The following is a 24,441-nucleotide window of genomic DNA, read 5'->3' on the forward strand; positions in this document are numbered from 1 at the left end:
CTCCCAGCAGTGGTGGGAGGTCACTGGGAAGTTGGCCCCGGCGGGGGGGTCACACAGGCACTGCTGAGCCCTGGGGAGAGCTGCTGTGGAGGAGAGTGGGAAGCAAATCGGAGCAGTCTGGGCCCTGCAGGGTGTAGTCCCAGGGTGAGTTGGCAGCAGTGAGGCTCAGGAGGGGCAGTGGCACCGGGCAGAGCTCCCGGCCGGAGCTGGCAGAGCGTGCTGGGTGATTTACTCCCATCTGCGACAATCCTTCTCCCATCTGATGCTGCAAATCAATTTACTGGAGTTGTGCACTTTGTTCTCAGTCATAACAAACCCCTAATCCTCGGGCTGGAGACAGATTTAGATTCTGTCTGTGCTGCATGTGGATCTGCTGGGCTGTTCTGCTGCACCTGGGCATGGAGGACCCTGCAGCGGGCGAGGGCAGGGGAGGGGGTCAGGGCTGCCCTAGAGAACCTGCCCCAGCTGGCACAGGAAAGAACTGTCAGCCTCAAAAGCTACACACGGGGAATCTTTCCTGGCCAGGAGAAGTGTCACAGAGTCAAATGTAATTTGGGAGATCAAATCCTTCTGACACTGGGGAAGTATGCACGCTGCCAGCTCTGCAGCTGGTGCCAGTGGGGCTTCTTCAGCTTAGGGCCTGGACTTCCTTCAGAATTCCCCAATCTGCTCATGTTCTCTGAGCAGAACAGTAGGAGATTTAAGAAAGACTCTTCAATTTTCCCCCTCTTTGTTTCAGTGTTAAGTTTTGTGTCTGCTCCATCCCTTTGCAGCCACCCACCAGGTTCTCTGTTTGTTTCTCTCTCAGAAATAATCAGGAACGTTTTCATCATAAAACCACAGGAGCAGCACACGGGTGGTTTCAGGCAGGTGAGGCTCTGAAATGAGGACTGACAGAGTTGCCTCCATGCAGCTCTGTTTGCTGCCTCCATTGCTCAAAACCCAGCCCTGGAGTTGGGTGAGGAGAGGATGGATTGCTTCTCCATCCTTGGTTTTGCAAGTCTTCCCTGCAGTCTGCGTGGTCCTGGTTGGATTTGGTGACAGTCAAGTGGCTGTGGAGGGCACAGGCAGAAGGGATACATCCCTTCACGTGGTAATGTTTTATGACTTTTATTATTTAGCACAACAATTCTCTCTGATTGCTCTCGGGCAGCAGAGCTCTTTCTTTAATAACCAGAGACTGGCTGCTGCTCCGCAGGACTTGCCAGGTCAGTGCCGGTAGCAGTAATGTTATTTCTCTTTAGAACTAATGTGGTCTTTTATGAGATTTTTTTCCTCCCCCCTTCATTTCAACTGAACTTTAGGCAAGTAAAAAGAGATTTTAAAAAAGGCCCTTGGCAAAAAGAACTGAATGTGCTGTTTGGAAAGAGGGTTCCTGTTGTGAGATGGCTCTGGGCAGCTGGCCGTTCCCAGCATATTAAAACAAAGGTGTAGGATTGGAATTGGATCAGCTGACGTAAACCAGGACAGGACCTGGAGTACACAGCGAGTTAGTGGAGCAAGAGATCAGACAGCCCCACAAGCAGCATCTTCACAGGGAGGGTAGGGGATGGATGTGAGCAAAGTACCTCTGTCATCTTGGAAGTGTGTGCTCACTGTCAGCAGATGGTGTTCCAGGTGTGTTTGCCTGTTCGGGGGGCTGATGGCCAGCACAGGTCTGCAGGGACTCAGGTGTCACTGTCGCTGTGGGTGCTGCTCTCAGGCTCAGGAGAGCAGCTTGTGGCCTTTCTCGTACTGCTGGTGTGAGGGGAAGTCTGTGGAGCAGCAACAGGGACTGGCAAATGTTTTCCAGCAAATGGGCTCCTGCCACAGTGCCATGTCACCGAGGGACACGAGTGCTCTCTGCCCTGGGACAAGGATTAAAGTGAAAGGATCATGTGCCCTTTGAAGGCAGGGCAATGGGACAGAGCCCTGGGAGGGGGGCTCTGCTCATCCTGCCCTGCCAGGGATGCTCTGGCAGAGAGATCCTCATCCCTGCTGCTGAGATTTCCAACAGCTCTAATTAATGACATCTCCCCACTTAGCCCTTGGTACACAGACAGATGCTGGGTTTTTAGGGCTGGTTTGAGACCTGCAGCGCTCCTCCTGCACAGAGCAGCATCTGGTGAGAAACGTGTCTGCTGCTGACCTGGGCTGGATCCGAGCGGCCAGGAGGGAGGGAGAGACATCGTGGGAGCAGATCCTGCTGAGGCAAGGGCCTGACAAATATCCTCCCTGAAAAAGTCCCCTTCATTTTAGGATCCCCAGAGGCATTCGGCAGAGTGTGGAGGGATATAAACACACATTTTCTGAATCTGGTGAGAGCGTAGTATGTCCTGAGAAACTCCCCCTTGGTAATCCTTCAAATAGCACATCTGCACTCCCACCCGGGGCCATCCAGCTGCAGTAATTTTAAATGAAAAGTAGACTTGTTTTGTTTTAATTTTTTACAAAAAATTCTTAGGCCAGCATGAGGCGATGCAACTCAGTGATGTACTGAGTCGTGGTTTATTTTATCAGTATTTATATTTCTGTACACAAGAATGCAAGTCTCAGCTTGGTTATTTACCTTTTCTAATTTCATCTGTAAAATATGGAAATAAGATTTACCAGAAATGCCTTGATTCTGAGCTTATCTGGGCTGGGTGAGAAGTCTGTACTGTCAGTTCCTGAGCTGCTGGGTATTAGTTCTGCACTCAGCATCCAGAAGTAACTTGATCTGTGTGCCTGTATTAGAGTTCATTTACAGTATCATTCAGAGGAAAAGGATAGGGACCCTTTTCTCTGAAAATAGTGTAAAATTGCCACAAAGTACTGGGAAATGGCAGTGCTGGGTTCCTAAAGATCAATTTACTCGCCACAGAGATGTGGGGTGAGTGGGCAGCTGAGAGAATGGCTAATGGCATGGAGAGCCTTGCTGGGAGCTCAGGGCTTCTGATCCAGCACAGAACTGTGCCAACCCCAGCAGGGCTTTCAGCACTGGGGGCTGCACGGTGTCCCCTCAGAAAGCCCTGTGCTGGTGGCTGTTGTGCAGATGTTTTACTGGTGTCACCACAGCTGGTCCTGGCTGGTGTCTGGTAGGTGCAGGGAGCACCTCGGGTGTCCTGGAGCCCTTGGCAGCGTGTCCCCAGGCTGGGTGGCCCTGGGGAGGAGGTGGCCCCAGCGCTCAGAGCTGTCCATGGAGCAGCTCAGGCAGGGAAGCAGCCACAGGCAGTTCTGTTATCACCTGGGGCTTCATGCATGGCCTGAATCTTAATGGCAAATCTAGAGAAGCACCTGTTCATCTGCTGCTGCCGTTTATCTGAGAATCTCCTTGGGCTGTTTTCTGGATCCAGCCTGGTGTGTGATTCACTGGAAGCGATGAATTTTGCATGCACTGTTGACATTTCTCTCTGTTTTGGTCAGCTTCATTCTGGAGAACAACAAAACCCAACACACACATCAGAGCAAGCTGGGAGTATACTGGGAGCATTGTTGTTTGACTCATGAAAGAGCACACTGAGAATATCACAAACTCCCCTTCTTGCTGTCCTTCCATGCCTTTGGAGAAGGTGCCACACCCCTTTGTAGACAGGGACTCTTGGTCTCTTTGGGAGCCCCCAAAGTGCTTGCCAGAGGTTTTAAAGGTCAGAGTTACCAGGATCGGAGCTCTGCCCTAGGAACATCTGACGTGGTGCAGGCTATAGAGAAGGCAGCTGCTCCCTTTGCACTCAAGTTATTTTTTCCCTTGCCACTTCATGGGTTTGCTGTGTTTTCCCTGGGAGTACTTAACTATCTCTTTTTTTTTTTTCCCTTGAGCTCTCTGGTTTTGCTTTAAGAGTTACAGCACCATTGATTGTATTGGCTGTCTCAAAAATGGTGCTCTGCTCACTGTCTGTGGGCTCCCCGCTGCTAAATGCTGCCAGTGGGACTCCAGAGCATTTAGATCAATCAATAGGGCTATCACAGCCTTATTTTCCAACTCTCCCCATCCCAGGGATGTGTGTGTGACAATCAGAGAGAGCTCACGAGCCCAAGGGTTGTTGGTGACAGAGTGCACATCCAGATGTGAGTGCTCTGGTGAGCTTCTGGCAGCACCAGAGCTCAGCACCAGGTGCTGTGGACCTGGTGGTGCTGCTGAGTCAGCAGCAGGTGCTGTGGCCAGCTGGCCTCCAATGCACCCACACTGCTGCACCCCACACCTGGGAAGCCTTGTTTAGGAGCACCCCACACCTGGGAAGCCTTGTTTAGGAGCACCCCACACCTGGGAAGTCTCATTTAATAGCACCCCACACCTGGGAAGTCTCATTTAGGAGCACCCCACACCTGGGAAGTCTCCCTCAGCAGGTGTGGTGGCTGTTTAGAGTTTGATTCAGTTCAGAGACCGCACAGTGTGCAAACCTCTAAAGAATTGACTCCTCACTGCATCGGAGTTGGGAAAATTGTTTTACTGCTCATACTGCCTGCTACGGAACCTTTAGAGTAGAATTACAAATGGGACAGCGTAGCAGGCCTTGCTCTTCAGGGCTCTTGGTTATTTCATGCCAGAACATTCCCAGGAATATTGTGCAGTTGTTGCTAGCAGATGTTGCTGACAGGTTTCTCTGGGAAGGAGAGCATCCTCTGACACCGTGCTGTTTTTCCTCCAGATCCCATCTAATGCCGAGGCTGAAAGAATCGCGCTCCCACGAGTCCCTGCTCAGTCCCAGTAGTGCTGTTGAGGCTCTGGATCTCAGTATGGAGGAGGAAGTGGTCATCAAGCCAGTCCACAGTAGCATCCTGGGACAAGACTACTGTTTTGAGGTAAGGAGCCATCCCAGGGCTGTTCCTGGGGAGCCAGGTGTGGGCTGGCATCTGGGGCCTGGCTGTTCCCAAACATTGTTGCTCAGAATTGCTACACAGAGACCATTTCATAGGCAGAAAATTGCTCCCATCTTTCCAAGGAGGATCATATCCACACAATCAGAGCAATGAGCTCCTTGTAAAGCAGAGCTGCTGGCACAGGTGCTGCACTGCTTAGGGCTGTGTATCAGCAGAGCATGAATTTGTTTATGCCCCTACAGTTTATGTTCATGCAGATATTGGGAAGTGCTAATCCCTACTCAGTGTTCCCAGAGACATTACATGTGGTCACAGAGCCAGCCTGCTGCTGTCAGTGGGAGTGTGGAGGACTTTGTCTAGAAAACTGAAGCTTCCCTTGTTTGGGTAAATAGAAAAATCTGTGAGCATTTCAGATTACTTTGACATCTGTTATGGCATGTGGTAAGGTCTGTGCTAGCAGGAGGGAGTAGGGCACGTACAACCCAGGCTGTAGCTGGGTAATTCAGTACAGGATATCTTGGGAATCATTTGTCCTGAATTGTGGATGGCAAAGTATTATTGCTTATGGCAGTGGCTGGGTACAGAACTGGGAAATGGTTTTCTTACAGTAATAAGGCAGTGGATATTTGTGTTTCTGTCAAGAGCAGGTAACACCTGTTTGTGCTTGGACACAGAGAAGCAGATAAATGGTGTAGCTGTGTTTGGATTGTGCTGTAGGGGTGATGGGGCTGCAGGCTGTCCTTGGATGGGCAGTGCTGGATGAGAACACATGTCAGTGTTCAAGAGGAGTCAGACTGGAAAGATAAAGATATTTTTCTTTACTGAAATCAGCACATTTTGAAATGAGTGAGTTAAAAGATCTATTTCTTAGAATATAAATGGGTAGCATGAAAACAGTCTTACAAAAATCTAGCCTCAAAAACAAACTCTGTAGTTGGCTGAAGTATAAATTTTGCCTTGCTGTTCATTCTTTGTGGAATTGAGCAAGTGCAATGGGTCAGGAGGGGAACAGTTTTGTAAATTATGTGTCCTCTATTACATTCCACTCAAGAAAGATAAAATGAAGCTAGATGGAAAATAGATGTGACATCCATAATATAAGAGTTGTTTACCAATTCTGTTCAGCCCACAAGAGGAGAGGAAGGGATATGAACAGAACTTGTAGAAAGTTGAGTGAGAGGGAAGTTATACAAGCCGTGCACTTGGAAGGAGGAAGAAAATTTTGGGGTTAAGTGAGTTGGATAAAGAGAAGTCACACTGTAAAAAAAGAACGTGTTAATTGCTGTTCTGCAAACCCTGCAGAGGAGAGGAAGAATGCCAGGAAACAACAGGAACATTGATTTGTCACTGGTGGCTGCTCACCAACAAGCTCCAGCAGGAGGGACCGAGGTGAGAGCTAAATGGCACTTTGTGTCAGTGCCTTGGTCTCGTGTCTTCTGAGAGCCTCTAGAAGCTGGGAGTGAGGTCAGCACTGGAATGAGGTTACAGATCTCCTGGGATCCCAGCTGGGGCCAGGCACTGACTGCAGCCCACAGCACTCAGGTACCACTGAGGGACCCAGGGAGCTCAGGGCATGTCCTGGAAAAGCAGCTCTCAAGAAGTACCAGGTGAGAAGGCCCTGCCAGGATCACAGGAGCTGAGGTCTTGTCTGTGCAGTGGATGGGGAAGGTGCTGCAGTTGGTGGTGGTGCCTCATCCCTGCCCCCTGAGGCTGTTGTGGACCTGTTCCCTCGGGAGATGAGTTGGGAACAGGCAGGGCTGGTGTCTCCAGCTGGGAAGTGAAGCTCCTGCTGGGCAGTGCCAGCCTTGCTCAATCCTTCACCTTCTGCCACACTGGGGTGGCGGGGCAGGGACAGTGCCTGGGAGCTGTTCCCATCCCCAGCTGGCCGGGGGCCATCGGTGCTCACCTGACACAGCTCCTGCCCCCAGCAGCCTCGGGGAACAGGCCGGGAGGATCTGACACGGCTGCAGATGGAGGAGAGCGGCTTGGGAGAGGAACTGGCAGCACACCCAGACAGAGACAAAAGCGAGAGGTGCCAAAGCCATCTGCAGTGGAAAACAACCAAGTGGCTCCTTGGGAGGCAGCTGGTGGATGAAGGTGCAGGGAATTGTTCCTCCCTTCTGTCCCCACCACCCTGCATTAGGACGTGCTCGGCCGTGCTCCCCTCAGCTCTGCCAGGGAGCACAGTCAGCACCAGGGCAGGGCTTTTCCACAGGCTGCCTTTGGCTTTTTCTGCTTACTTAGTTTTGTGAAACTTGCTTTTTTCTCACTTGCTGAGTACTTGGCAGTCGGTATTTACTTGTTTCCTTCATTGATTTTTTTTTTTTTTTTAATTACTCAGCATCATCTTCTTTCTCCTTGCAAGACTCCTCAGTCAGCAAATCATCCCGTGCCACTGCACGTGCTGCGTGTGCTAAATATACAGTGGGCACCTCAGCCAGTACCAGAGGCTCGGAGCCCAGGCTCCCAGAGCCCATTCCTGGCCCTGGTTTTTGGGGGCCATTAGGGCTGAGGGGCTCTCTTAGGTCTTGGCAGCCAAACCTTGTCCCCTTGCACAGTCGTGCCTGAGCAGTCCCTGGACACAGCTCAGAGAAAGACAAACTGTGGTTGCTCCAATACAGCTGAGCCTGTTGCCTCATCCTGGCCTTGCCTCAGCAAGGGAGAATTTAGTGGAGCTAAATTTAGCAGCACTGAATTTGATCCAGCTGTGCAAACGTTGGCCGTGGCTCGCGTGGCCCTTGGGACGCCTGGAGCGGCTGCGGGGCCGGGGGTGCAGCTGAGCCCTGAGTGAGCCTTGGAAAATCCTCTGGGCGTGGAGTGACACCCCCAGTGCTCAGTTATCATCCCCTGTTCCTCCGTGCATATGCCTGCAAGTGAAGCCAGCCTCTACCTTAGGACTGTCTTAAAAAGACAAGATTTTATCTGGACAGATTGTCCATCCAAGGACTGGGGATAATTAGTAGGAAAAGTAACATTTCAGGAATTAATGAGTTTTATTAATTGAGTTTGTCCTGTACATTAACAGTATTCCAGCATATCCAAGATCTTGATGAGATCAGAATACTCTCTTTATAAAGTTAATTAATATCTCATAAAGCTTATTAATGCCATATGATATTTAAGTCAGAACTCACAGCTGGGATCTGATTGCAAATTTGGGGGAAATTACATTTTTGGTCACACGTGGTAGATGTGATCTTCAGCTCCCATCAGACCAAGACATACTTCATACCTGACACATGCTTTCTTCTTCTCTTACTTCAGTATGACAGTTACAGGTTTTTTAGGTTTTAAAAGATTAACTTATAATTGGTTTAAAATTGAATAAGGAATTTGGCCATGATAATGCATGTGTTTACTTGATTGTGGCAAGAAAACACAGTGACAATCCTGTGTGCCAGCAGAAATCCGTGTGGGAAGGCTCAGGGATGCAGGTTAACAGGAGCATCAGCAGCAGTGGAGAGGAGATGAAGCAGGGGGGGTTTGTCATGGGAGATTTTGAAGAAGCTGGAAATACTCTGGAGCATGAAAGGATGCTGGAAAGATCACACTGCTGTGCCTGCTAGTATGGAGTCTGTTCTTGGAGCTACAGGAGAGCTTGTGCTCAGCAGAATGTATTTTACAGGCAGAGTATAAAAGTGTGCAAGGACTGGGAGAATGTCTGAAGGAGAAAGCCTCTGGAATATCAAGAGTTGAAAGATTCTTTGCGTTTTTGTGTAGACAGAACAGGCCTCTTCTCATTCTGCCCTGGTCTGTGTTCAAAGGAAAGGATGTGTTCAACTTATCATTGAGGTTTGCTAATGACAAATCTTAGCAAGTGCCAGCTCTGCTGTAAGAACAGGTTGGGCTTCTGGGAGATACATGAAATTAAAGGAGATTGTGTCTCCCAGAAGCTGATAACCCAGTGCACAGTGTGTAAACACAAACACTGGGAGATGATAAAGCACTCACAAATAACTCTGCAGGTTGAGACTGGCGGAAATGAAGCTCAGAGGGGAGTTATTTAAAGTACCAGCCAGGTCCATTCAGCCTCCCAGCAGAGCTGTACATGGTGAATATTACTGGGCAAAAGATATGCAAAGGGCAGAGAGCTGGAGCCACGTTCCTGGTGGTCAGGAGGAGTGGAGGAGATGGCAGCTTGGGGAATATCTGTGTGTGAGGGCAGCTGCAGGGAGCTGTTGGCTTTGATGCCCAGGAAGCTTGACGTGGGGGCACAGGAAGGAAATTTGGTGCCTGTCATTCTGGGCTGCCAGACAGTGGTGCTTCCATGGGCTCAGCAGGATTGAGTTTCCTTGGGATAGCAGGAATGTGATGAGGAATAAGGGGCAATGAGTGGAAATGTCCCTGCTGTGAGTGTGTTTCTTAAACCCTGGCTATTCTCCCAATGGCCAGAGAAAGTCACAAAAATACTGCAGAAAATCCCTTGACCTGGGAGCATGAGAGGTGAGAGGAGGGCTCAGCAGCACTTCCAGCTGTGTCCAGGTTGGGAAGCTCCCCTGGTTCTCCCCAGCTGGGGATGGGTGCTGTGGGCTCTGAGTGCCCTGGCTGGGCCATGAGCTGGCACGAGCTGTACCACAGCCAGGAGTGGGCTGTGCAGACCTGTCCCCATCATCTTCACTGCAAGGGCTCCAGCAGCCACAGGACACCAAGGGGGAAGGTGGGAAAGCAGGCTTTTTAAGCCCAGTGTTCTGCTGGAAACAAGGAATGGGTTGTTACTGTCGCAGGCTTTGGGCTGAGCCTGGAGGAATGCCAAGTAACCACTCAGAGTTCCAATTTATCTTTAGTTCATCTGAGGATTTGCACTCTCTCGGTTGTGGAACTTGGTGGTTTAAAGCATCACATGCATGGGGCCCATTATCTAGTGTTTTCTGGTGTGGAAGAGGAGAAGTAATTGGAGTTTGCTTCTGATTATTTCTGTGACATACAGAGTTGTCCTGTTTTTCCACCAGCCTTAGGGGTTGTTGCTTCATGCTTGGGTAAAGCTGTTTACTTAAAAAAAAAAATAAAATCCAGTGGCACCTTCCCTAAGCCCCCCTCTCTTCCCAACCACACTCTGCAGTGTGCTGGTCAAGACATAATCCTGTTCCTTTTCCTGTAGGTGACGACTTCATCAGGAAGTAAGTGCTTCTCGTGTCGTTCGGCAGCAGAGCGAGATAAATGGATGGAGAACCTGCGGCGTGCCGTGCACCCCAACAAGGTAGTGCCCGTGAGGAATTGCCTCTGCTCTGGTTCAGCTCCTCGTTATTACATTTTATAGCCCAGTGCAGGGGAGCAGCAGGGGATGTGTTGTCATTGGAGTGAGTAAGTGGAGCTCCGGGTCAGCCTCTTTCCATATTGCTTTCTTCCACAATTATATTTACAGAAAAGTGCCAGTTATTCCTTCCCCTCTCTTTTCAGCACATGCTGCTTCAGCTCTTGCTGAGAATTGATCAGACCTGATGAATCTTCAGTGTTGCTTTTACTGATGGTACTTGCCACTTCCATAGGACTGTCACCTCCCAAAGCCTTGGGACAGATGTCAGGTAGCTGCCAGCAAAGTCACAAGGCTGAGCAGTCTGAAGAGTTCACGTGTCAGCTCCTGACACAGAGTCTGCTTTAGTGGTGGAGGAGCTCAGATTCCATTTTCAGAGGTGACAGTGGAATGTAGCTTTCCCTTCTCCAGCCAGTTGAGGTGCAAAGTCATCTCCTGGGATTTACAGGAACAAATCCTTCTCTTCACTAGAACACAGGGACACCCAATATCCATTTTTATGGCCCACTAAGACTAAGTACATCCTAAAATAAAATGTACAGCTGCTTCTTCCCTGCTGTGCTGGAGTTGGCTGCAAAGATTGGTCAGGACTAATGCAGGTTTCCACAGCTGATGAGCTCAACCAAGTTTTCTTCTGCTGGTCAGAGAAGACACAAATGATGGGATCCTGTGAGCTCCTGGCTGTGCACGCTAATTCAGTCCAGGCCTGGTGGGTTCTGAAGGGGCCCTCAGTCTCAGATTTTGTTGTTCCCAGCACAGTGCCAAATGTCAGAATAAAAGATCTCCTGTAGTATCAGAGTGTGAGCAGTGGAGGGGAGAGGTGGCCTTCTGCCTCTGGCAGCCTGTTCCTTAGTGAAGTTTGGTTGCTCCAGTACTTTCCCAGGGCTTTTCCTGGTGATCCTGACCTGACAGGGCTGTGTAAGGTTTGTGTGGTCACACTTAGCATGAGAGAACTCCTGGGAGTGCAAGCTGGGGCTGGACGTGTCACTATGGCTTCAAGGTGCAGTGTTGAGTGGAAATCCATTTGGAAATGTTTCCATCATCTCAAAACCTGCAGTAACTGATGGCTGACTTTCCATCTTTGTTTGAGTTCATAGACAATAAACTCTCAGTATCCAGCTTGATATTTCTGTCAGGAATTCAGTGTTCTTGTGCAGTTCCTGTGTGTACTTCCTGAACCTACAGTACCCCATTGTGGACTTCCAGCAGAAGTGTTCCTGCCCAGACTCCTGGGCTGAGCAGAGTAAGCCGTGGCTGCTGTTTCAGTGAGGGCTTTCCAAACAAAACAGGGTTTGCAGAATCCCAGCAGTGGTGCAGCTGCCAGTGCTTTATCTTTGGAGTGACTCCTGCAGCAAATCCCCTGGATGCTCTTCCAGGATGAGGTCAGCATCACGAGGGAGCTCTGAAAGACCCACAGTATTCTTGGCTCTGTTATTGTTTAAAAGATACCCAAGGCAGATTTCTGTCTCTGAATTGTCATGACTCTCCCATGGGACACCTTCTCCCATGATTCCCCTCAGTGTTTAACTTGGGTGCTCTGGACTTCTGCCCTAAAATATGGTGAGGTTTTACAAACAGATTTTGCCCTGCCATTGGTGGTGGCATTCCCACGTGGATGAGGTGATGATCCCTGGGTTTGCATTCAGGACCCTTTGTGTTGCTGTGTTACAGGAAAGATCATGAACTCAGTGCTGCTGTAAAGCAGCTCTACTGAAAACAGAGAAGGCTGTGAGATACCTGTAACAGCTTCTGCTTTGCACAAACCATTCAGGACCAGTGAGGTTCTTTTGGATTCTTCAGAGGCCCTCCTGGCAGGGAATGGGAAATGGTACATTTATGATTTGGAGGGGTTTTATCTTCCTTGTTCCTTATATTAATTGGCACCAACAGACATGGAGAGCACGATGATATTTTGGAAAATTAACATAAGTAGTGTTATTATGCAAATTCTTGAGAGCCAGTATTTCCTTAAAATAAAGTGTAATTAAGCCTCCGCTCATTTAGCACATCCGAAATAATTAATTCATATCTCCAGTTTTGTTGTTCTTGGCTTTGTGGGGTTTTTTATTGACCTTTCTTTCTTTGCATCTTTTTTTCAGGACAACAGCAGAAGGGTAGAGAATATGTTAAAGTTATGGATTATTGAAGCCAAGGACCTGCCAGCTAAGAAAAAGTACTTGTGTGAATTATGCCTAGATGACGTTCTTTATGCACGAACTACCTGTAAATTGAAAACTGATAATGTCTTTTGGGGGGAGCACTTTGAATTTAATAACCTCCCATCGCTCAAAAACATTACTGTGCACTTATACAAAGAGACTGACAAGAAGAAGAAGAAGGACAAGACCAACTTCATTGGGCAGGTGAACATCCCCGTGAGCTCGGTGACGGGCCGGCAGTTCGTGGAGAAATGGTACCCAGTGGTGAGCCCCAACCCTGGCAAGGGCAAGTCCCCAGGGCCCATGATCCGCATCAAATCCCGCTACCAGAGCATGAGCATCCTTCCCATGGAGATGTACAAGGAGTTTGCTGAGTACATCACCAACAATTACATGGTGCTGTGCTCGGTGCTGGAGCCCTCGCTGAGCGTGAAGAACAAGGAGGAGATGGCGTCGGCGCTGGTGCACATCCTGCAGAGCACGGGCAAGGCCAAGGTAGGACCCCCTGCCATCTGTAGTGTCCCTCTGCCATGTGTAGTGTCCCCCCAGACACCGTCAGAGCAGACTCTGGGGTTGGGTTGGGGAAACTCGTCAGTTGGGCTTGGGGCCATCATTAATGTGCTCTGTTTTTCTTTTGATTGCAAATAAGTTGGTAGCACACACAGCACGAGTTGCTTAATTAGCAGAGAGGTTGGTGGGACCACGAGACACCAACTGAGCCACTTTCCTTCACTTCTCTCCTTCTGGAGGCTCAGGGGCCAGGCTCTTTCTGTATAAACAGGCACAGTTGTGAAAGTAAGCAAGAAGGCAGTTTTCCAGGATGGAATGTAAGCAGTGCTGGCCTGAGCTGTGCAGCCTGTGTGTGCTGGGTATTCCTGGGTTCCATGCTCTGCTCCCTCTGTGCTGAGCGCCCTGCACAGTGCAGCTGAACAGGAGGGAGCAGCCTCTCCAGAATTCCAGACCAAAGTGCCTCCAGGCATGCATGTCTCTGAATCAGCTCTTGGTCTTCAGGCTCTGTCCTGCTGCTTTTGGAAGGGGGTTTAGGGGTGCTCCCATGACAGTGCTCCTTGGAGATTGATGCCACTGACTTGCACATGGTGGAAGTTCAGCCTTTGTGGACCACCTTGAGCCTCCTTCCTGGATGGGAATGACCTGCCAGGTCTGCAGGCCAGGAGGAGGCAGAGAGGGGGAGTTACTCCTGGTTGTGATCCATGAGGGAGCAGGGAGGGTGGGCAGAGCTGGACTGCCCTTCCTTGCTGAGGTTCCCAGCACACAGGGCAGGCAGTGACCCCTGCTGCAGAGCATCCTCCATCCCTGGTGGCCTGGCACAGCCACAGCGGGCAGTGCCCGTGTCAGGGCTGCAGGAGTTAAAGCATCACTGTTTTTCTGTGACCATCTCCCTGCACTCTGCAGGGGAGAGCTGGGGAAGGGCAAGATGTCCAAAGCTTTTGCAGTGCTGAGGAACATGAGCTCCTCACCTGAGGGGCAGTCACAAGGCTCTGCTTCCTTGGCAGCTGCCGGGGCCCGTGCCGGGCTCGTGGATTAGGTTTAGTTACCATCTGTCGGACAGAGAAGTGGCTTGGCTTCCTGATCTAGTTCAAGGCAGGCAAAGCTCGCTGAGAGGATTGGGAGCTGGGGGCCTGCTGCTCCAGCAGCAGAGAAAATAGCCCTGTTAAAGCCTCCTGATCCCGGGAGTGCAGGGCAGGACCCGTGGGGAGTAACGCTGTGGCTGCACAAGAGCTGTGCTTGGTGTCTCTGCTCACTCCTTGTTCCAGGGCTCCAGAGCTGTCAGCCCCTGGTTCCTGGGCACAGCCCCGCCTCGTGCTGGCACCAGGAGCTCTGCTGCCCCTCGCTGTGGCTCCTGCAGCTCTAATGCCAGAGCTTTGTGGGAATAACATTGCCATGGAAGACCCTGTCATATTTTACACGGTTCTGGTGCAAAAGGCTTCAAGTGTCATCCCAGTCTTAATCACCATGGATCATGTGTGGGCATGGCTGAGAGTGGTTGTCACTGCTCCAGCCTTTTTCCTCTGCCTCTCAGTACTGGAGAGGCTCCAGAGGGAGCAAGTGTGTTTCCAGACATGTGTCTGCATCAGTGCTTGAGATCCCAGAGGCTTTACACAGGGGACATAGCAAACAGTAAACAGACTTGATGACTTTTCCCCTAAAATGGAGCTTCTGCTTTTGCTGCCTGTCATCTGCCATCAGCATTAGTGCAGGGTTTGGGGAGCTGTCAGAGCAACAGGAGTTATTGGAGCATGGGAACCAGGTGCTGCATCCTGGCCTGGACAAGCAGGGAGAGGGAAAAGCAGCAGAAAGGTAGAAAAATAATGAATGAGAGAAGCAAGCACCCCCTCAGCCCTGCTTGGGGGATATGGGTGCACCCCAGTACCCCTCAGGAGAGCTCCCCGTGGCTTCCCCAGCTCCTGACCCCTGAGTACAGGGACAGCAGGGCAGGGACCCCCCCTTCTCCAGGCCTCTGTCCCCTGGTGACCGGTGACTTCCTCATCCTTGTGCATCACCAGGAGCCTTCCCAGCGAACCTTCAAAATCCCCCCTGCCCTGCGGCCGTGGCCACGGCAGCCACGGATGGATTTCTCTGATGAAGGGCGTTTTGTGGCTCTTGGCCGCTGGAGCTGAGCTAAAGCAGCAATTACGATCGGACTGTGAAACAAGTGTCCAGTAGATTATCTCGGAAGATTCGTTAGCAGCTAATTGCTGTTGGGCTGTTCCGGGCCGTGTTTTCCTGCAGCGATTTGCTGTAAATACGGGGTAATCCCTTGATGAGGCCGGGATGGGGCCGGGGCTGTCGTGGGCAGGAGAGGTGCCACGTGCCAGACACGGCCGGGTGCCAGTGTCCCTGGGGAGGCAGGGCCATCCCTACCCACAGCCACCCGTACCAAGGGACACTCGGTACCCACCTACCCTGCCAGCCAGGTGTGGGTACCTGGAGCTGCTAAACCCACAGTCCCTCCTGCCAGGGGGGCAGGGCGCCTGCGGCTGCAGGTGGAAGGGGAACAAGGGCTGTAGGTTAATTTTTTCCCTAAATCTCTGCTTCTTCCTGGGCTGTAGCTGTATCACAGTAGGTTAAAAAGTGGAGCATGAAAGTAGAGTCCCCTCTGGAGTCTGTGCTTCTCTTGATGTCTGTGTGGGAAAGGGAAGAACTTCATCCCTGCAGCGCTGGGTTGGTGTGCACGGGGCACGCCTGGAAAGCCCTGAGCAGCTGCCAAGGCAGTGGGTGGAGGGGAGGGGAAGAGGGTTTTGATAAGGTTCTGAGTGCAGGCACTCAGGGAGGGGGGGAGCTGTCCCAGCCTGCTGGAAAATCTGACAGACATCCATCAGCTCCTGGCACACGGAGATGTCCCCTGTCTCTTATGGCAAGAAAGGCTGGAAGAGGGATTTTTGGTGGTTGAAGCAGAGATGTGGCCTCTCAGCTCAGTCTTTCCCTTGTTACCTGTTTTCACTTCCCTAGTGAGAGCACTGATGAAATGTTTGTTCCCTGTAAGGATGTGGAGATGCCCAATGGTTTTCACATGTTTTGCAACCCACAGACAAAAGACACAAAGTCATAAAGCAGCTCTGGTGCCAGGGCTGGAGTTACCAGGAGTGCTCAGTTCTGCCTTACAGGGCTTGGTGTGGCCCTGTGATGTGGTTGTGGGTAGGTGGCTGAATCCTTCCCAAAGGACTTCTGATGCTTCCGAATATTTCCCATGCTTAGATTTGTTTCAGGGCTGCTTAGAGCTCCCAGAGCTCAGTTCATGACCATAAATATACAAAAAACTTCTCTTGTCCAGAACACTGATAGATCAAACCCAGCATTAGACAAAGCTCTAACTAACCAGCTGCTCACTGGAAATAAATATTTATGGTGTTGGGAATGGAGTGAGGAATAAACATGTGTCCCTGTTTGTTTGTGCTGTGAGGATGTGCCTTGCTGAGCAGATGTAGCTGCTCCCCCCGTGTGGATCTGCTGGAACCCCAGGTTCAGGGGCAGAGCCAGGGCTGGGTCAGGGCTCTGGGACCTGCAGGCTCCACACAGGGCTGAAAAGTGACTGCTGGGCTCAGGCAGGGACATGAGAGGTCACTCGGTGTGGTAGTGTTGTATCCCTCAGGTTTGAATATTTCCCTGAGCAAGGTGATGGACACGGATTGCTGTGAGTTAACCCTCACATTGCCATTCACCACCTTTTCCCAAGGAGAATTAGAAAAGGCCTAAAGTGCCATGGGATGAGTTCCAGGGTTCGAAGGAGGGAACATCGCTCTGTTTCCTGGCAGAGAAGTGTCTGGAGCAGATCCTCAGAGGAACTGTGTGATGGAAGAGTCGAGAACTTGGGGCTGGGGTCCTTGGTTTCACAGCATCTGTCCAGGACCCAGCTGCTGCCCCTCTGCTGCTCTCCTTTCCCTACTCCTCAGCCTCCTGTGCCGCAGTTCCCTCCCCATGGGTGTGTCCCAGTGCTCCTGCACCTGAGTCCTACAGCCCTACCCACCACTGGTGTTTTTCACCTTTGCATAAGGGCCCAGCTGGACTCTGAGCTAGTCTTTGAAATAAGCAATAATCTTATTACCTTTATCAATTCAATCCTCTTAAGGTTAAGTCAATCCTATTAATCAGGCTTGTGATTTGGAGAACCTTATTATTTCAGAGTCAATCTGCCCATCAGTCAGTTACAATACCAGGAATGATCAGCTCCAGCCCAGAGGGTGTGTGACCACCACGGGGACTGCAGGGCCATGGGTGTCCTCAGCTCCCTGGCACTCCACGTGCTCCAGCTCTGGACGCATCCCGGGGAGGCTGGGCTGGGAGGACCTTCCTGGGCTGGCAAAGTGCAGAATCCTTCCTGGATTTGGACAGGACACGTCCTACAAGACTTGTGTTTCTTGTCAGCTCCACAGCTTGGCAGTGTTCCTGCTCCCACCACAGCCCTGCCAGGCACCCAGCTGGCTCCATCCTCCTGCCTCCGGGGCTCAGGAGCTGGAGGGCCAGGCGCTGCCACCCCCAGGCACAGGGACCAGCACTTGGAACCCCTCGGGGCTGGGGCTGCCAGCTCCTGCCTACACTGGGAGGAGCTGCCTTGGAATAGCACAGGCTGCTTTATGTGCAAAGTGGAGACCAGTGCAGCCTTGTGCTGTCATGCTCTGAATTTATTTATTTATGAATTGCTCTTCTTTATCAGCATATGTGCAGCGACTGGGGTCGCACAGGTTCAGATCCGTCCAGTCTGAAGCAAAAAGCCTTAAAATAAACATGGGAACAAGCCTGAAGAACACTGCCACAGCCCTTAATTTTGACTGTAGACCTCTTCCTTCCCCTCTCGACTCTGATGTAATGAAATAAAGCGTCTTATTTTCTGCCATTGCCAGGGGCCCTAACTGAAAACAACCCCCTGCTGATCTCTGCTGCTCAGAAACAGGGAGTTTTATTGGCTTTAGTTATTGCATTTTATTCAGGACCTTGTATGTGGGTGAGTGAGGCCCCCGGAGGGATTCCACAAGTATTTGCATTCCATTTGTGTCTTCTGAGTGCTGGCTGCTGGAGTACTTAGGGCAGAGATAGCAGAAGTGTGATCCAGAGCTGATGTGGCTTTTCCCTGGAGGGAAGGGAAGGTCTGGCCAGTGGCAGGGACAGGGATGGCAGGATGTCATGGGAAGTGACCCGCAGCTGAGGCGCCCTTCCCTGGGCTCATGGAGCTGCCCAGAGCAGTCCCTGCAGAGGAACTCGCCCAAGGACACTGCCTGGGGGAATTTTGACCCCCAGCACATCCCAGGGCCGGGTCCTGCAGCCTGGCTGGATGGCTCTGCAGCCCAGACCTGCAGGGACAGGGAGGATCCTGACCCTTGGGATGCTGCTGGGTGTCCTGGCTCCCCTCTCCTTCCCTGCTCAGTTGTGAGGCCAGATTCTGCAGTGTTGCTCCTCAGCTTTGGGTGCTGTGCCATAATGGAATTCTCTGGGACTTTAGCAGCTTTCCTTTCCACTTCAGAGACAAGGGCTCCTTTTCCCAGCTGCTGAGCTGCAGATGCTCCATAGGGAATAATAACAGCAGCAGAGCTTTGCAGGGGATCTTCTCTGGCTTTGTGTTGAGTCCTGCCATGGAATCTTGCCTCGTTTTATATTCTAGTGAATTCTGTAGATCAGCCCAAGTCACCCAAATTCACATTAACTCTGGCTCCCACTTGGCCCTGGGTTTCCAGAACTCAGCAGCCAGTGCTCAGCTGACAAGAGGGGGAAAAGCAAACACTTGGCTAAGAGAGGCTGTAAAACTCAGTGTTCCTGAGATAATTAGTATGTTGGGAAAGTGACAGGAAAGAGAATCAAGCAAAGCCAAGGTCAGCGGCTGCTAATTAAGAATCAGCACCTTGTGTCAGCCTGAGCGGTGGCTTGGAATTGAAACGTACCCTGGGAGAGCCCCGGGAAGATAAAGGTGATAGAGTTACCCAGATAGCAGCTAACGGGATTTGAGCAGGGTTTAAAGTTTCATTCCAGCTTGGCTGATAAAAAGGGCAAAATGAGAGAAAATAGCAGAGGGAGGCACGTGCTTTGCTTCCAGGAGGGATTTTTGCCTCTGCAGCTGCCGGAGCGCTGCAGACGTAGCAGGATTTGAGGAAGGGCATCTTCTGGCTAAAGAAATAATGGAAGTGGCTTTTTTTTTTTTTAGCCCAGAGCTCCTCCTCTGGCTTTTTTGGAGGGCCTTGGGGGAAGGTCAAGGCAGTGTGTTGGTCGCAGAGTGTTGTGGAAAGGTGGGAGCAGTGGGTCATTGGGTACTGCAGGGATGTCACCTCCCCTCCTCATGTGCTCTTACACAGGGATGTACCTGCCTGCCCCAGGGTTTGCCTTTGCCTGGGACAGGGGCACAGTGATGGAGGGTTTGTGCATTAAATTATTTGGGCCTCCTGGGTTCAGGGAAAGCTGTTTGTTGAACCTTGATTAAACTTTTAGTGCAGAGATGTCCATGTGAAAAATGAAACACAGCAAGTTGCATCTGGTGCAAAGCTCCCATCCAGCCACTGGCAGGGAGTAGGACCTGATGTCCCCTCTCCTCAGTGTGGGTTGGAACAGGCTGGACCATGGCAGCTCTGCTGTGCTTGGGGACATCAGGGACAGGACCTGGGACCCTGTGTGGCAGCCTGGGGTGCTCCTGCTGCCCCTGCCAGGAATGGGCTGTGACCCTCAGGGGAAATGAAGAATTTCTTAGGGAAGGTTATTACTAAACAGATGATGTTGTTTTAATGGAAAGGCGTTCAAGGTGCCCTTGGTTGTGGAGGTGAATGAATGTGTGTGTCACCATTCCTCTGTCTCCTACACGGGAGGCAGTCAGAGGGTTAACGTGGGTGATTTGTGCAGTGCCAGTGGCCTCTTTCCATTGTCACTCAGGTGAGTGGTGACACCTCAGCACCTGGTGCAGCGAGGAGGAGCCAGGCAGAGCTGCTCTGCCCATTAGCAGTCCAGAGAACATGCATCAGCATTAGCAGGTGTCTGGCATTCCTCCTGGATCAGGCCTGGCTGCAGCACACTCGGATCAGCAGCGTGCCCAGGAGCTCCTGACCCCTGCTCAGTGACTGCTGTGGCTGAAGCAGATCTGGAGCTCACTCTAAAATTCTGGTTTTCCTCTGCAATTTGCAGTTGAGACCAGACTGATGCAGGGGCAGCTGTCAGGGCCTGCTCCTGCTCATCCCTTCCATTGCTCTGCAGCACAAGGGATTACCACATCCCATGGATTTGGTTGTGTGCACATCAGACCAAGAATGTGCCCAAATGGGCACTGTCAGTGCTGTTTGTCTCCATGAAGAGGGAGGAAATGGGAAATTTGAGTATCTCAGTGCATATTTAAGGCTTGTGTCTCAGCCATTAACTGGGCACAACTCATGACATTGGAGCATGGCCCTGGTTTGCAGCCAGTGCAGTTGGACACCAAACACAGCCGTGTTTAACAGGGGAGAAAAGGTTTTGCCCACAGAATGTGAGGCTGACACGAGAGCAGCCACAGAGCGGCACCGATGGAGAGGCAGCTGCGGGTCTGGGGTGAGTCCTTGTTGGGGTGCAAGAGGAGGCTCTGCAGAGGTTTGTTTCTCCTCATCTCTGAGGCAGTTTGGGCAGGTGGTGAGGCAGTGTGTTCACACAGGATCACCTGCAGCACCTCCAGTCCCTTGGGACCTCTCTGGGCTGGGGAGCTGCAGCTCTGTGGAACCAGTGTCAGTGCGTGGTGACCCACCATGGGCTTTGCTTTCCAGGATTTCTTGACTGACCTGATGATGTCTGAAGTTGATCGCTGTGGTGAGAATGAGCATCTCATTTTCAGGGAGAACACATTGGCCACCAAAGCAATCGAAGAATACCTGAAGCTGGTGGGGCAGAAATACTTACAAGATGCCTTAGGTACGTACCGAGCGTTGGCAGCTCTCCCCCAGAGAAGTTCTCCAAGCTGCATGGTGGGGATGTCACCTGAGCCCTGATGGCCATCAGAGCCCTCAGCATCTTCCTGCTGGAGGGTTTCCCTGGCAGCAGGTCCAAGCCTGGACACAGCCATGGCCACAGTGGGCAGCTCCCTGCTGCCAGGTGAAGGTGACCACAGAGCTGGCACCTTCATCTGCTTTCAGAGGAGATAACCAGTGATGTTTGAAGGCATTCTGCTGCCTGCCAGGCTCCTGTCTCAGTGCTGGCTGTCACGGGCTGATTGAGTCTCCCCCTTGCAGCCCCCCCAGAGTCGCTGCCCAGGTCCTGCAGCGCTCCCGAGTCAGATGAGATCTCCCACGTCGCAGTGATGCGCTGCCTCCCGGAGCATCCAGCACTGGGAACCCTCCTGGTGGTTTTTTTTTTCCCAAGTGCTGCCTCTGTTTATGGCTCCAAAAATACTTCTCTTGATGCAAATGAAAATAATTAGAAGCTTCTGCTTCTGGGCAGGTCAGGAAGGAATTGCTGCATGCAGGGAACACAGCACGAGGATGGGGAGAGGCTGCAGTGGAAGCTCTGTGAGCTTCCATTGGATCCACATCCCAGGGCAGGATGAGCAGAGTTTCTATTGAGGTGTTAATTTTTCAGTATGCTGGGTTCCTGCTAGTGGATTTGTATAATTTTAGCAAGGAGCAGAGAAGCATAAATACTTTATTAAGAGAATAATAATAATAATAATAATGAAAACCTTGAGGAAAGGGAAATAATTGAGCAAATTCAGGCAGAGAGCCCACAAGAATAGCAAAAGAAATATTACTTTATTTCTGCCTTGTAATGCTTTCTGGTTGAAGGCAAGTCTGTAAGTAGATTACTCATAAAAATTCTCAAAAGCCAGTAGATTAATAATATCAGAGAATTTTGAAATATTCCCTTTTGGGGGCTCAGTGCTGCCAGGCCTGTTCCATCTCGTGCAGGAGGAGCCTGGGCTTCCTGCTCACTGTGGGGTGCTGGTTTGATTCTGGGTGACCTTTTCCCAGGGAGATGAATCACCTGCATGTCACAAGGTGCCCCAGGGCAGCATGGCACTGTCCTTGGAACCATGGAGCAGGTGATGGGGCCAGGGAAGAACAGCAGGCATCACCTGCAGGCGAGCAGAGCAGCTCCAGAGCTCCCTGGCAGAGCTGAAAATACACTGGAGAGGCTCTCCAGTATGTAATTAAAATTTGTTTTGGCAATAGGGAAGGAATGCAGATTGGAGTGAGGAAAAAACAGAATGGGAAAATCCAAGACAGTTGGGAACTAGGAGCAAACCAACTGGAATTAGAAGAAAACCAAAGCAAACCGTTCTCCCAGAATGTCACCCAAGCTAAATGCTGCCTCCTCATCCCTGTCACACTGTCCCCAATCTCCCCAGTCACTGCTGGGATGAAGGACTGACCCCCCAACCCTGTGCCCAGCTATCCTGGGGTGAAAGGTGGCACAAGCAGAAGCTGGTGGAGCAGCTCAGTGTGAGCCTCTGCAAGGGTGAGGAGGAGCAGCCAGGCAGCAAAGAGTAGCACAGGAAAACTCAAGGAAATATTTTAATTTATGTCATGTTCAGCTCAAAAAAAGCCAAGTAAATTGTTCTTTCCTTTAATTACCTATTTCTCCTGTGAATAAGCAGCCAGGCAGCAAAGAGGAGCACAGGAAAACTCAAGGAAGCATTTTAACTTCATTTATATCGTGTTCAGCTCAAAATAAGCCAAGTAAATTGTTCTTTCCTTTAATTACCTATTTCTCCTGTGAATCACAGTGGTTTGTCAGCACCAGGGCACAGGCTGCAGTAGCAGGCCATGCTGCCAATAATTACAGGGCCTGCCAGCATCCTTCCTCCTGGATTAGCCCGAGGGAGCATCTCTGAGCTGGTGCAGGGGGGCCAGGGAGGTGCTGGGCAGTGCAGCCCTGATGCAATATCCCAGAGCCACAGGGACAGCGCTGCAGCTGGGAGCAGGATGGAATGTGCTGGGTGTGTCATGAGCTCCCAAGGAACTGCCGGGCTCTCCTGGGTCCTCTTGGAGACATGGAGAGCCTGGGAGCTGCCCCAGGGGCCACCACGTGCTCTTGTGTCCCTCTCATCTTCCCCCAGGGGGATGGGGTGCCAGGGAGCTGCTCGGGCACTGGGGCTTAGGAATAGAGCTGCTTGAAGGCTGCACTTCTCATGTCTCCAAACCTGTCTCCAAACCCATCTCCAACTCTGTTTTACAGGGGAGTTCATCAAGGCACTTTATGAATCAGATGAAAATTGTGAGGTGGATCCCAGCAAATGTTCATCTTCGGACCTCCCCGAACATCAGGGCAACCTGAAGATGTGCTGTGAGCTGGCCTTCTGCAAGATCATCAACTCCTACTGGTGGGTGTCCCGGGAGTGGCACTGCCTCCTCCTGGAGAGCCGAGTCTGCAGGAGCTGGGACCTGTCTGTGGCTCTGGCAGAGCCGTGGAGGGGGAGCTGCCAGAGTTTGGAGTATCTGCTCTGGGCATGTGGCACCCTCCCAGATTCTCTGGCACCCTTGTTTTCAGAGGTGCTGGGGTCACTGGGGCACAGGGACAGGGCAGTGGAGGCAAGGAACACCAAGTGTGATTGATTCAGAGGTACTTGATGCCAAATGTGTATGAAATTCTGGAATAAAAGGCAGACATGCATGTCCTGGGTCTTCCACCCATGGAACAAGTCAGTCTGGGTGGGACTGACAGATCTGCACCTCCAGGAGCATCCGGCAAAGCTCGGAAATCCTGCAGCAGGCAGAGGCTGTGGCACCTGTGAGGTGCACAGGCAGCTTTTGTTTGGGCAGATGTTCTCTGGTTGCAGAGCGCTGGAGCTGGGAGGAGGATGCTGTTCTCCCTGCTTGGCTCAGCATCCCACATTCCTCTGGATTAACCCCTCTCTCTCGCAGCCCTGGGCGGTTGCTGGGTGATGGGAGCCCTTTGCCTCCTTGGCCCAAGGCCTGGTATGCAGCTGGAGGCATTTCCGAGTTGTTTGTTCTCAGGGTAAAGGTTCTTGCAACTGGTTGGGACAGGCCCGAATATCCCAAAAGGGCTGGTGTGAGGCACTGGATCCTGCTGAGGAGATGGTTGTTGTGCCAAGGAGCCAAGAGTCCCTGTCTGTGACAGCTGCTGCCTGCAGAGGTGACCTCAAAGGGGAAAAAGATGGTCTTGGGACTCTCTTGGAGAAATAAAAATATTTTCTTTCTGGTTTTTGCTAGCATACCCAGAGTCTTTGGTCCTTATCATGAGAGAAGGAGCATTTTTGTCTAACTGCTGGATTTCCAGCCTTCCTGCTTAATATATGGGCTTAGTTTTTAATTAATGTATTTGTAGCAACACTGTTGTTGCAAAGCATCAACAAGGGATAGTATTGGAGGAAGGAGGTCTTTGATAATGAGGATTTCTTGTTTTCTCTCCTCTCCTAGCCACTGTGTTGAGGTCAGAAAACTTATTATAAATAATCTCCCAAGATAATGAGTGTGCCCTCCTGGAAGCCAGGAAGGGAACTGATCCTGCTCAGGGGGAGAGCAAGGAGCAAGAGGCTTACTCAGGCTGCCATTATCTACCACAGGTACACAAAGGGCAGGTTCTTTACAGGTGTCTTATTCCTTATCCTTGGCCAATTAATAACTCTGATTCAGGAGTGGCGTTTACCTGCTCTCCCAGGAGGGATTCACCACTTCTAGTCAGCAGTGGATCATAATGGTTTGAATTAATGTCTTCCTAAAAATACCCAAAGTAGCACTCAAAGGTCACTCTAAAAATAGACTTGAAAAGTGACCCAGGGAAAGTCAGGAATGCACGGGAAGTTTGTTCCTGTCATCCTGCCTTTCCAAGGAAGGCTGG

The 24,441-nt window shown here is 51.1% G+C and overlaps 1 protein-coding gene across 8 annotated transcripts in view; it reads left to right on the top strand.

The window, feature by feature from the left end:
• Positions 1–24,441, top strand: part of LOC121362488 (DAB2 interacting protein) — a 150,799-nt gene that overhangs the window by 109,384 nt on the left and 16,974 nt on the right. For all 8 annotated transcript variants that reach the window (XM_041484045.1, XM_041484044.1, XM_041484043.1 and 5 more), the window contains 5 exons: positions 4,608–4,761; positions 9,878–9,976; positions 12,130–12,684; positions 20,415–20,559; positions 22,819–22,963. In XM_041484045.1, coding sequence (XP_041339979.1) covers positions 4,608–4,761; positions 9,878–9,976; positions 12,130–12,684; positions 20,415–20,559; positions 22,819–22,963 — 1,098 coding nt within the window. The remainder of the gene's footprint in view (positions 1–4,607; positions 4,762–9,877; positions 9,977–12,129; positions 12,685–20,414; positions 20,560–22,818; positions 22,964–24,441) is intronic.

The sequence above is a fragment of the Pyrgilauda ruficollis genome, unplaced genomic scaffold (assembly GCF_017590135.1).
Source record: "Pyrgilauda ruficollis isolate IOZ18807 unplaced genomic scaffold, ASM1759013v1 scaffold62, whole genome shotgun sequence".
Classification (NCBI taxonomy): Eukaryota; Metazoa; Chordata; class Aves; order Passeriformes; family Passeridae; genus Pyrgilauda; species Pyrgilauda ruficollis.